The sequence below is a fragment of the Oncorhynchus clarkii genome, chromosome 30, assembly GCF_045791955.1.
Source record: "Oncorhynchus clarkii lewisi isolate Uvic-CL-2024 chromosome 30, UVic_Ocla_1.0, whole genome shotgun sequence".
Lineage (NCBI taxonomy): Eukaryota > Metazoa > Chordata > Actinopteri > Salmoniformes > Salmonidae > Oncorhynchus > Oncorhynchus clarkii.
Window position 1 is genome coordinate 46,163,384 of NC_092176.1, and position 13,289 is coordinate 46,176,672.

General features: G+C 44.0%; 1 protein-coding gene across 1 annotated transcript in view; it reads left to right on the forward strand.

The window, feature by feature from the left end:
* The first annotated feature begins 9,407 nt into the window (after window positions 1-9,407).
* Window positions 9,408-13,289, forward strand: part of LOC139389367 (protein RUFY3-like) — a 59,582-nt gene continuing 55,700 nt past the window's right edge. The window contains exon 1 of the mRNA XM_071136079.1: window positions 9,408-9,713. Within this exon, the coding sequence (XP_070992180.1) occupies window positions 9,431-9,713 (283 nt within the window). The 5' untranslated portion in view covers window positions 9,408-9,430. The remainder of the gene's footprint in view (window positions 9,714-13,289) is intronic.

Consider the following 13,289-nt stretch of genomic DNA (forward strand, 5'->3'; position numbering starts at 1 on the left):
TGTGGAGGCTATATACAGGGGGTACCGGTACAGAGTCAATGTGGAGGCTATATACAGGGGGTACCGGTACAGAGTCAATTTGGAGGCTACATACAGGGGGTACCGGTACAGAGTCAATGTGGAGGCTATATACAGGGGGTACCGGTACAGAGTCAATGTGGAGGTTATATACAGGGGGTACTGGTACAGAGTCAATTTGGAGGCTACATACAGGGGGTACCGGTACAGAGTCAATGTGGAGGCTATATACAGGGGGTACCGGTACAGAGTCAATGTGGAGGCTATATACAGGGGGTACCGGTACAGAGTCAATGTGGAGGCTATATACAGGGGGTACCGGTACAGAGTCAATGTGGAGGCTATATACAGGGGGTACCGGTACAGAGTCAATGTGGAGGCTATATACAGGGGGTACCGGTACAGAGTCAATGTGGAGGCTATATACAGGGGGTACCGGTACAGAGTCAATGTGGAGGCTATATACAGGGGGTACCGGTACAGAGTCAATGTGGAGGCTATATACAGGGGGTACCGGTACAGAGTCAATGTGGAGGCTATATACAGGGGGTACCGGTACAGAGTCAATGTGGAGGTTATATACAGGGGGTACTGGTACAGAGTCAATTTGGAGGCTACATACAGGGGGTACCGGTACAGAGTCAATGTGGAGGCTATATACAGGGGGTACCGGTACAGAGTCAATGTGGAGGCTATATACAGGGGGTACCGGTACAGAGTCAATTTGGAGGCTACATACAGGGGGTACCGGTACAGAGTCAATGTGGAGGCTATATACAGGGGGTACCGGTACAGAGTCAATGTGGAGGCTATATACAGGGGGTACCGGTACAGAGTCAATGTGGAGGCTACATACAGGGGGTACCGGTACAGAGTCAATGTGGAGGATATATACAGGGGGTACCTGTACAGAGTCAATGTGGAGGCTATATACAGGGGGTACCGGTACAGAGTCAATGTGGAGGCTATATACAGGGGGTACCGGTACAGAGTCAATGTGGAGGTTATATACAGGGGGTACTGGTACAGAGTCAATTTGGAGGCTACATACAGGGGGTACCGGTACAGAGTCAATGTGGAGGCTATATACAGGGGCACCAATGTGGAGGCTAATCAGGGGGTACCGGTACAGAGTCAATGTGGAGGCTACATACAGGGGGTGGTACATGTGGAGGTATAGGGGGTACCTGTACAGAGTCAATGTGGAGGCTATATACAGGGGGTACCGGTACAGAGTCAATGTGGAGGCTATATACAGGGGGTACAGAGAGTAGCCGGTACAGAGTCAATGTGGAGGCTATATACAGGGGGTACCGGTACAGAGTCAATGGGAGTCTGGGTAGCCCTTTGATTAGCTGTTCAGGAGTCTTCTGGCTTGGAGGTAGAAGCTGTTAAGAAGCCTTTTGGTCCTAGACTTGGCGCTCCGGTACCGCTTGCCGTGCGGTAGCAGAGAGAACAGTCTATGACTTGAATGGCTGGAGTCTTCAACAATTTTCAGGGCCTTCCTCTGACACCGCCTGGTATAGAGGTCCTGGATGGCAGGAAGCTTGTCCCCGGTGATGTACTGGGCCGTACGCACTACCCTCTGTAGTGCCTTGCGTTCGGAGGCCGAGCATTTGCCAACCCAGACAGTGATGCAACCAGTCAGGATGCTCTCAATGGTGCAGCTGTATAACCTTTTGCCAAATCTTTTCAGTCTCCTGAGGGGGAATAGGTTTTGTCGTGCCCTTTTCACAACTGTCTTAGGGTGCTAGTTTGTTGGTGATGTGGATGCCAAGGAACTTGAAGCTCTCAACCTGCTCCACTACTGCCCCGTCGAGGAGAATGTGGGCGTGCTTGGTTCTCCTTTTCCTGTAGTCCACAATCATCTCCTTTGTCTTGATCACATTGAGGGAGAGGTTGTTGTCTTGGCACCACACTGCCAGGTCACTGACCTCCTCCCTATAGACGGTCTCATTGTTGTCGGTGATCAGGCCTGGTACAAATCATTTCCTAAGTTCTAGACCTCAGCTGAATCTGGTAATGAATGGTGTGGCTGTTGAACAAGTTGAGGAGACTAAATTACTTGGCGTTCGTTACCTTAGATTGTAAACTGTCATGGTCCAAACATATAGATTCAATGGTTGTAAAGATGGGGAGATGGGTCTGTCCGTAATAAAGAGATGCTCTGCTTTTTTGACACCAAAGATGGAGAGAGGACTAGAGATGTTCAGCTTTTTTGACACCACACTCCACAAAGCAAGTCCTTCAGGCTCTAGTTTTGTCTAATCTTGATTATTGTCCAGTCGTGTGGTCCAGTGCTGCAAGGAAAGACCTAGTTAAACTGCAGCTGGTCCAGAACAGAGCGGCACGTCTTGCTCTTCATTGTAATCAGATTATTGTCTTGTCGTCCAGTGCTGCAAGGAAAGACCTAGTTAAACTGCAGCTGGTCCAGAACAGAGCGGCACGTCTTGCTCTTCATTGTAATCAGATTATTGTCTTGTCGTCCAGTGTATTTAAGTAACACAAGTATTTATGTAATGTATTTCTGCCCTTTTTGGGGTTTGAACCGGTTCATATCATTACTTTGAACTGTGGGCTGGCCAACAACTGACGAGTGTGTGAAGTAACACAAGCGTAGACAAAATGTAACTTTCTCCAGGGAAACAACCCAGGACTTTTATTCCTGGGAAAGAAACAGAATGCGCCACTGTGCTGGGTAGCAACAAACCCAAAACAAAGCCTAGTTTGTCTCTGAGCCTTTCTACATGGGTCTTCCTCTCTGCTACCGGACAGCCGAGCTGTTTATCTGGGTATCCAGCAAAAGACAACAGAAATTCAACAGGCTTGTCCTTACTTGGGTCAGGCCTTGTCCTTACTTGGGTCGGGCCTAGTCCTTACTTGGGTCAGTAAGGTGGGTTCCTATCCAGTTGGGTTCGATATTCCTCCCAGGGTTGGAGGTCCCTGCATGTCAGCTCTTGCTAACCACAATGCCACTTTTATATGTTTACATACCCTACATTACTCATCTCATATGTATATACTGTACTCTATACCATCTACTGCATCTTGCCTATGCCGTTCTGTACCATCACTCATTCATATATCTTTATGTACATATTCTTTATCCCTTTACACTTGTGTGTTATCTTGGCCAGGTCGCAATTGTAAATGAGAACTTGTTCTCAACTTGCCTACCTGGTTAAATAAAGGTGTTCTCAACTGGCCTACCTGGTTAAATAAAGGTGTTCTCAACTGGCCTACCTGGTTAAATAAAGGTGAAATAAATAAAATAAATAAAAATAAGGTAGTAGTTGTGGAATTGTTAGCTAGATTACTCGTTGGTTATTACTGCATTGTCGGAACTAGAAGCACAAGCATTTCGCTACGCTCGCATTAACATCTGCTAACCATGTGTATGTGACAAATAAAATTTGATTTGATTTGATGCTCCAAACGCCAAAACAGCTCTGGCCAAAGCCAGGTTAAAACAGCCACCGCTCAAGCTCCAAACAAATTAGATTCAGGTGTGTGTAATTAGGCTCTTACCCTTTCGGGCCTTCCCCTCTCCTGGCCAACAGATGTAGCCAACGAGCAGGAATATACTGCCCTTCACTCACCCACCCTCTCACTCCATCACCCTCCCCCCGACCCTGTGGGCGGGGCAGGGCAGCCATCATCTACTGTTACAGGAGTATGAAAATAATGATTTATTTTACTGAACACTGAAAATACAAAATAACAACGTGAAAATAAACAAAAACCGAAACAGTCCTGTAAGATGCGTAAAACACTAAAACAGAAACAGTTCTGTAAGATGCGTAAAACACTAAAACAGAAAATAATCACCCACCAAAACACAGGTGGGAAAAGGCTACCTAAGTATGATTCTCAATCAGAGACAACGAAAGACACCTGCCTCTGATGGAGAACCTTACCAGGCCAAACACAAAACCACAACATAGAAAAAAGAACATAGACTACCCACCCCAACTCACGCCCTGACCAAACTAAAACAAACACATAACAAAGGAACTAAGGTCAGAACATGACATCTACAGAGCGCTTCGGCGGGACAAGACGTCTCCATTCCTGTGTTTATCTTGGTGTACTTCTCTGCTTTTCAAATCTACAATCAGATTAAAAATATATTCTACAGATAGAGCTGTTTTAGTAACCACATGAAACATTTTCCTCTCAACTTTTATAAACTTTCCCAGCACTCTAGACCTAAACTTAGAGGTATGACATCTTAGTCTACTTCTCTGCTATTCAAATCTGGAAACCGAATAGAAGTATCTACTACCAATCAAGAGGTACAGCTGTTTTAGTAACCACAGCAACTATTTTAGCTAACTTCCCACTGTTGACTTAACTGCCATGGTACTTTTCAGACCTTTCAAATGATAACAATGAGCACATTCTAAGCATGAGACAATGAGCGCATTCTAAGCATGAGACAATGAGACAATGAGACAATGAGACAACATTGTGAGTGAATCAGCTACCACTTTTCCAAACAACGTAGACAAGAACTTAAAGGATATAACACCTTGGTCTACAATTAAATAATAATATATATATTTTTTTAAGTACATTAACAGCAGTGGTTTAAGATGAGGGAGGACAACTGTTTTGTTTTTTTCATGAGCATGGCCTTATTTCTATTACAATATATTGGACGACTGTGATTCATATTCCATTCATCTAGTTCAATGTAACAGCGATAAGTTTATGCTACTACATGATACTCAAATTTTTCCTATACCAAGGATCAATCCCAGGCCCCACGCTTTTCTCAATTTACATCAACAACATAGCTCAGGCAGTAGGAAGCTGTAACGGGTGTAGTCAGATGAGGAGGATTCGGACCAAAGCGCAGCGTGGTAAGTGTTCATGACTTTTATTAAACAGAACACTGAAACAAAAATGACAAAGTGAATAAACGAAACAGTCCTGTCAGGTGCAAACCACTAAACAGAAAACAACTACCCACAAAACGTAGGTGGGAAAAAGCTACCTAAGTATGGTTCCCAATCAGAGGCAACAGTAGTCGGCTGTCCCTGATTGAGAACCATACCCGGCCAAAACAAAGAAAAAGGAACATAGAATGGCCACCCAAATCACACCCTGACCAAACCAAAATAGAGACATAAAAGCTCTCTAAGGTCAGGGCGTGACAGAAGCTCTCTCATCCATTTCTATGCAGATGATACAGTCTTATACTCAGCTGGCCCCTCCCCGAATGTTGTGTTAAACGCTCTGCAACAAAGCTTTCTTAGTGTCCAACAAGCTGTCTCTACCCTTAACCTTGTTCTGAACACCTCCAAAACAAAGGTCATGTGGTTTGGTAAGAAGAACGCCCCTCTCCCCACCGGTGTGATTACTACCTCTGAGGGTGTCACGGCTTCCGCCGAAGTCGGCTCCTCTCCTTGTTCGGGTGGCGTTCGGCGGTTGACGTCACCGGCCAACGCCGCTCCATTTTTCATGTATCCATTTGTTTTGTCTTGTTCTCTGCACACCTGCTTTTCATTCCCCAATCAATCTACATGTATTTATTCCTCTGTTCCCCATCATGTCTTTGTGTAGGATTGTTTGTGTTACCTGTATTTTGATATTGCAGATATTGTTATGCGCATTACTTTTTGTCTATGTTCTGTGTTTTGGGTACATTTTATGTTACTTTGTGCTGTCATTTTGACCGGAATAAAAGTGTGCCTGTTCACTACACTCTGCTCTCCTGCATCTGACTTAGCATCCAAAACCCACTCCTGACAGAATCCTACACCAACCATGGAGTCAGGTACCCCGGTCAGAGGAGTCCAGGAACACTGTCCAGGAACACACGGCTATGCTACATCTCGGTGCCATGATGGATCACGTTGTTCAGACCATAGACCGCTGGGAGAGACAGGAAGTCTCTCCAGCCCCTCGACCAGCTCCAACCGGGGTCATCTCTGCCCGTCCCGTCCGGATCCAGCTCCAACCGGGGTCATCTCTAACCATCCCGTCCGGATCCAGCTCCAACCGGGGTCATCTCTGCCCGTCCCGTCCGGATCCAGCTCCAACCGGGGTCATCTCTACCCGTCCCGTCCGGATCCACCTCATTACCTCACTGCTGAAGGGGGGACCGGTGCGGCTGCAGTGGTCAGCTGAAGCAGACAGGGCTTTTGGTCACCTGAGGGCTCTGTTTACCTCACTGCTGAAGGGGGGACCGGTACGTTTGCAGTGGTCGGCTGAGGCGGACAGGGCTTTTGGTCATCTGAGGGCTCTGTTTATCTCACTGCTGAAGGGGGGACCAGTGCGACTGCAGTGGTCGGTTGAGGCGGACAGGGCTTTTGGTCACCTGAGGGCTCTGTTTACCTCGGCTCCCGGGCTGGCTCATCCGGATCCCTCTTTGGAGTTCACAGTGGAGGTGGACGCATCCGAGGCTGGGATAGGAGCTGTGCTCTCTCAGCGATAGGGAGGGTGTTGATCCATCTGATTGGAGAGGCTACAGAAAGATAGGGAGGGAGTTGACCCATCTGATTGGAGAGGCTACAGAAAGATAGGGAGGGAGTTGACCCATCTGATTGGAGAGGCTACAGAAAGATAGGGAGGGAGTTGACCCATCTGATTGGAGAGACTACAGAAAGATAGGGAGGGTGTTGATCCATCTGATTGGAGAGGCTACAGAAAGAAAGGGAGGGAGTTGACCCATCTGATTGGAGAGGCTACAGAAAGATAGGGAGGGAGTTGACCCATCTGATTGGAGAGGCTACAGAAAGATAGGGAGGGAGTTGATCCATCTGATTGGAGAGACTACAGAAAGATAGGGAGGGTGTTGATCCATCTGATTGGACTGCTGGTTGGATTATTTTTATTTGCCCTGCACACGAAGAGACAACACACATTATTTTAGCCCTTGGCGCAGTCACAGTGCTCAGGCACCTGCGCGAGCACATGGACACTCACTCAAACACTGTCCCAAGTACTCACAAGTTACAATAGATACCCTAGTTAGCGAGCTCGATGAAACTTGTTAACATAAATCTTTATATTGTCCACATTGTAACAAACTTATGGTAGCATAACAGTACATTGTGTAACATTATGACGGTTTTATATTGAACAATTTCGGAGCCAAGGACAACATACCTTGCTAGCTGAAGGTCAGGCAAAAGAGAACAATAAGGGGGTATGGAAATACAGAGACCCGCAATGGGCCAAACCAATAAGGGGGTATGGAAATACAGATACCCGCAATGGGCCAAACCAATAAGGGGGTATGGAAATACAGAGACCCGCAATGGGCCAAACCAATAAGGGGTTATGGAAATACAGATAACCCGCAATGGGCCAAACCAATAAGGGGTTATACAACCCTTTTGGGCAATCCAATAAGGGGTTATGGAAATACAGAGACCCGCGATGGACCAAACCAATAAGGGGTTATGGAAATACAGAGACCCGCAATGGGCCAAACCAATAAGGGGTTATGTACTACAATCACCCGCAATGGGCCAAACCAATAAGGGGTTATGGACTACAGATCACATGTAATGGGCTAAACCAAAATATACAAAACTTTTACAATCACATGTATGTACTACAATCACATGTATGTACTACAATCACATGTATGTACTACAATCACATGTATGTACTACAATCACATGTATGTACTACAATCACATGTATGTACTACAATCACATGTATGTACTACAATCACATGTATGTACTACAATTACATGTATGTACTACAATCACATGTATGTACTACAATCACATGTATGTACTACAATCACATGTATGTACTACAATCACATGTATGTACTACAATCACATGTATGTACTACAATCACATGTATGTACTACAATCACATGTATGTACTACAATCACATGTATGTACTACAATCACATGTATGTACTACAATCACATGTATGTACTACAATCACATGTATGTACTACAATCACATGTATGTACTACAATCACATGTATGTACTACAATCACATGTATGTACTACAATCACATGTATGTACTACAATCACATGTATGTACAATATTGATATGAAAAGTGTTTGTACACCAAAGAAAAACGTTAGCTCTGCAGCTGTAATTAAATAAAAAATACACTGAATTATTATTATTATTATCAAATTATTAACATCCCCTCTTGACCTGGCCTATTTGAATTGGTCAGAGATGGCAGGAGCAGTGATACTAAGGGCAGGCATTTATTTCAGCAGGAGCAGTGATACTAAGGGCAGGAGCTGTGATACTAAGGGCAGGAGCAGTGATACTAAGGGCAGGCATTTATTTCAGCAGGAGCAGTGATACTAAGGGCAGGCATTTATTTCAGCAGGAGCAGTGATACTAAGGGCAGGCATTTATTTCAGCAGGAGCAGTGATACTAAGGGCAGGCATTTATTTCAGCAGGAGCAGTGATACTAAGGGCAGGCTTTTATTTCAGCAGGAGCAGTGATACTAAGGGCAGGCATTTATTTCAGCAGGAGCAGTGATACTAAGGGCAGGAGCAGTGATACTAAGGGCAGGCATTTATTTCAGCAGGAGCAGTGATACTAAGGGCAGGAGCAGTGATACTAAGGGCAGGCATTTATTTCAGCAGGAGCAGTGATATTAAGGGCAGGCATTTATTTCAGCAGGAGCAGTGATACTAAGGGCAGGCATTTATTTCAGCAGGAGCAGTGATATTAAGGGCAGGCATTTATTTCAGCAGGAGCAGTGATACTAAGGGCAGGCATTTATTTCAGCAGGAGCAGTGATATTAAGGGCAGGCATTTATTTCAGCAGGAGCAGTGATATTAAGGGCAGGCTTTTATTTCAGCAGGAGCAGTGATATTAAGGGCAGGCATTTATTTCAGCAGGAGCAGTGATATTAAGGGCAGGCTTTTATTTCAGCAGGAGCAGTGATATTAAGGGCAGGCATTTATTTCAAGTACAGAGGAAAGACGGGGAGGGGAGGACAGCTGGAAGAGTCAGAAGAGAGGAGGCAATTTTTTTTTACAAGATTAAGGGGTAGGACACAGCCGGATAAATCCTACTTTAAATGTGATCGGAAAGCATCCAACAGGGAAGTGGGATTATTGCCAGGAAATAGAGACCGTGGAGCATGTATTGATACAGTGTGGGCAGTATCAGAGGGAAAGCGAGAGGATGAGATCTAGTATGAGGGAGAAGGGGGATGCAGGAAATGAGTTTAAACAGTATTTTGAGTAGAACTTCATTAGATATAGTCTCAAATATATTGTTATCTTTTTAATAAAGAGCAACTGAGATGTCAGAAAGGATTTAATTTCTCCCTGTCTTCTGGCCCAACACTCCAGTCCACTAGGTGACGGTAATGCACCATAACGTTGGATGCCAACCTCCGATAAACCCCAACAAAGAAGAAGTTTCTCTCCCACTGCTGATTGGAAACGAGTCACATGCATGTGAAGATGGCGGAGCAGCGACTGTCAACAATCCCGTGTCCCATCCAGGATTCACCACTTTCACAAAGTTTGGATGCGTCGGGGGTCTCTGACAGAGAACACGTTCAAGATAAAACAGGACATGTTGCCGGCACCCCGGATGAGTCATTCTCCCCGACATCTGTCATCTATTTTAAAGAGGCTCTGAGTTCAACCAACATTTCTTTTGAGAAGACTGGATTGTCATCTCCTACTTCTTCTGTTCAATATGACCTGGATATCAAGAGTACGTCGAAGAGTGAGTGTTTCAATATTTTACCATTTTTAACTAGTCAACTTGCTAGCTGTCTCTGACTCAAAAAGCGTATCTGTTGTACCAGCTAAGTTAGCTAGTTGTGCTTTTTGTCAACAACTAGTGAGCTGCCAACACCCCCTGACTGTTGACTCAAATCTACCTGGTCAACAAGCAGACAGAGTTGAACTAGGGGATATGAAACCTTTATTTTGTCTTAACTAACTAGTCAACAAGCAGACAGAGTTGAACTAGGAGATATGAAGCCTTTATTTTGTCTTAACTAACTAGTCAACAAGCAGACAGAGTTGAACTAGGAGATATGAAGCCTTTATTTTGTCTTAACTAACTAGTCAACAAGCAGACAGAGTTGAACTAGGAGATATGAAGCCCTTATTTTGTCTTAACTAACTAGTCAACAAGCAGACAGAGTTGAACTAGGGGATATGAAGCCTTTATTTTGTCTTAACTAACTAGTCAACAAGCAGACAGAGTTGAACTAGGAGATATGAAGCCTTTATTTTGTCTTAACTAACTAGTCAACAAGCAGACAGAGTTGAACTAGGAGATATGAAGCCCTTATTTTGTCTTAACTAACTAGTCAACAAGCAGACAGAGTTGAACTAGGGGATATGAAGCCTTTATTTTGTCTTAACTAACTAGTCAACAAGCAGACAGAGTTGAACTAGGAGATATGAAGCCCTTATTTTGTCTTAACTAACTAGTCAACAAGCAGACAGAGTTGAACTAGGGGATATGAAACCCTTAACTAGCCAGCCAAAGACAACTTTCAGATTCGATTAACTCCAGTACAGAAAGAAGATATTATATCAGGGCTCTCTAACCCTGTTCCCTGGAGAGCCAAGTTACCGTCCTGTAGATTTCTCTCTAACCCTAAGATAGTTTGACCTGATTTTAATACTTCACGTTACCTGCTTGATAAATTGAATCGAGTTAGTTACAACTGGAGTTGAAACGAAAACATACAGGCAGGCGCTGTCTTTATTTAACCAGGTTGAGAACAAATTCTTATTGACGATGACGGCCTACCAAAAGGCAACAGGCCTCTCCTGCGGGAACGGGGGCCTGGGATTAAAAATAACATATAACAAACCAATATAAATATAGGCCAAAACACACATCACAACAAGAGAGACAACACTACATAAAGAGAGATCTAAGACGAAAGTGTAGCAACACATGACAACACAGCATGGTAGAGCAACACATGACAACACAGCATGGTAGAGCAACACATGACAACACAGCATGGTAGAGCAACACATGACAACACAGCATGGTAGAGCAACATATGACAACACAGCATGGTAGAGCAACACATGACAACACAGCATGGTAGAGCAACACATGACAACACAGCATGGTAGAGCACCACATGACAACACAGCATGGTAGAGCAACACATGACAACACAGCATGGTAGAGCAACACATGACAACACAGCATGGTAGAGCAACACATGACAACACAGCATGGTAGAGCAACACATGACAACACAGCATGGTAGAGCAACACATGACAACACAGCATGGTAGAGCAACACATGACAACACAGCATGGTAGAGCAACACATGACAACACAGCATGGTAGAGCAACACATGACAACACAGCATGGTAGAGCAACACATGACAACACAGCATGGTAGAGCAACACATGACAACACAGCATGGTAGAGCAACACATGACAACACAGCATGGTAGAGCAACACATGACAACACAGCATGGTAGAGCAACACATGACAACACAGCATGGTAGAGCAACACATGACAACACAGCATGGTAGAGCAACACATGACAACACAGCATGGTAGCAGCACAAAACATGGTACAAACATTATTGGGCTCAGACAACAGCTCTCCAGGACAAAGGTTGGAGAGCTCAGGTCTATATAATAGCTAGATAGCTTTGTTTCACAGGTCAAGCTAACATTTCTAGCCCATTGACCATTCTAAACCAAAAGGCCTGAGAACAACTAGCCCCCCCCCAAAAAAAATTTGCAGCAAGAGAGTAACGTTAGTTGCCATATTTATACAATTAAACCATATTCCGTCACCGTTATCGAGCCATTTTTAAGAAGGAATATCATAGTAACTTGTAACGAAGTTAGAAGCTATATTCGGGGTAACTCAAAATAATAATTATTGCAAACTATGACTTAACTTAATAAAGCAATTTGAATATGTGGAAACAGAAAATATAATTTGCCCTTATTAAACTCGCCGGGGAGATACGGCCAATCTACCGTGCCTAAGGGCTGTTCATAAGCAGAAAGCAACACGCAGTGCCTGGGTACAGCTGGTAGCCGTTGTATATTGGCCATATACCGCAGAACCTGGGGGTACTTTTAATTATAAACTGGTTACCGATGTAAAAAAGTAACGTTTTGTCATACCTGTGGTATATGGTCTGATATACCACGGCTTTCAGCCAATCAGCATTCAGGACTCGAACCAGGTTTATAATTGTAAATAAATCCCCTTTGCGCATGGGCAAAACAATAGATAAACCCGACAGGAGAGTTTGAGTGATGAAAGTTGGACAGATGATCTCAATCTCTGAGCAAGAAAAAATTTGATTCATATTTTTTTTTTTAAACTGTTAGGCTACTTTCTGGCAATTGTGCTGTTGTTATGTGCCAGATGTTAAGACTACAAATGCCCATTTGCGAGATTGACTTTATCATTTCAATAGGCATATGTACCAGTATAGCTTCCGTCCCTCTCCTCGCCCCTACCTGGGCTCGAACCAAGGACCCTCTGGACACATCGACAACAACCACCCTCGAAGCATCGTTACCCATCACTCCACAAAAGCCTTCAATGTCTCAGAGCGAGTGACGTCACCGATTGAAACGCTATTAGCTAGGCTACAGACTAAAATCTGGGTTTAGGATTGTAATAACATTTTGCAGTGGTTTGCTTAGATAAAGGCAGGTAGCCTTTAACCCCTGATAGGCCTACATCTCATCTTAGGTAGCCTAGACAAGATGTGGGCAAGATGTAAACTGAATATTTTAGCAGTTGGTTTAGTTCATATTAACAGACATGAATAACGAGGCGATTTCGCAAATTAGAAGTGCTTGTTTCCCCCAATAGCCTGCTGGGATAGGCTACTGAGGATAGGGTTGTAATTTCAATCACTGAATTCAATATTAGTATGTACAGTACCACTCAAAAGTGTGGACACACCTACTCATTTTTACTATTTTATACACTGTAGAAAAGTAGTGAAGACATCAACTGTGAAATAACACATATGGAATCATGTAGTAACCACAATAGTGTTAAAGAAATTAAAATGTATTTCATATTTGAGATTCTTCAAATAGCCACCCTTTGCCTTGATGACAGCTTTGCACACTCTTGGCATTCTCTCAACCACCTTCATGAGGTATTCACCTGGAATGCATTTCAATTAACAGGTGTGCCTTCTTAAAAGTAAAAGGAATTTCTTTCCTTCTTAAATGCGTTTGATCAAATCAGTTGTGTTGTGACAAGGTATAGTGGTATACAGAAGGTAGCCCTATTTGGTAAAAGACCAAGTCCATATTATGGCA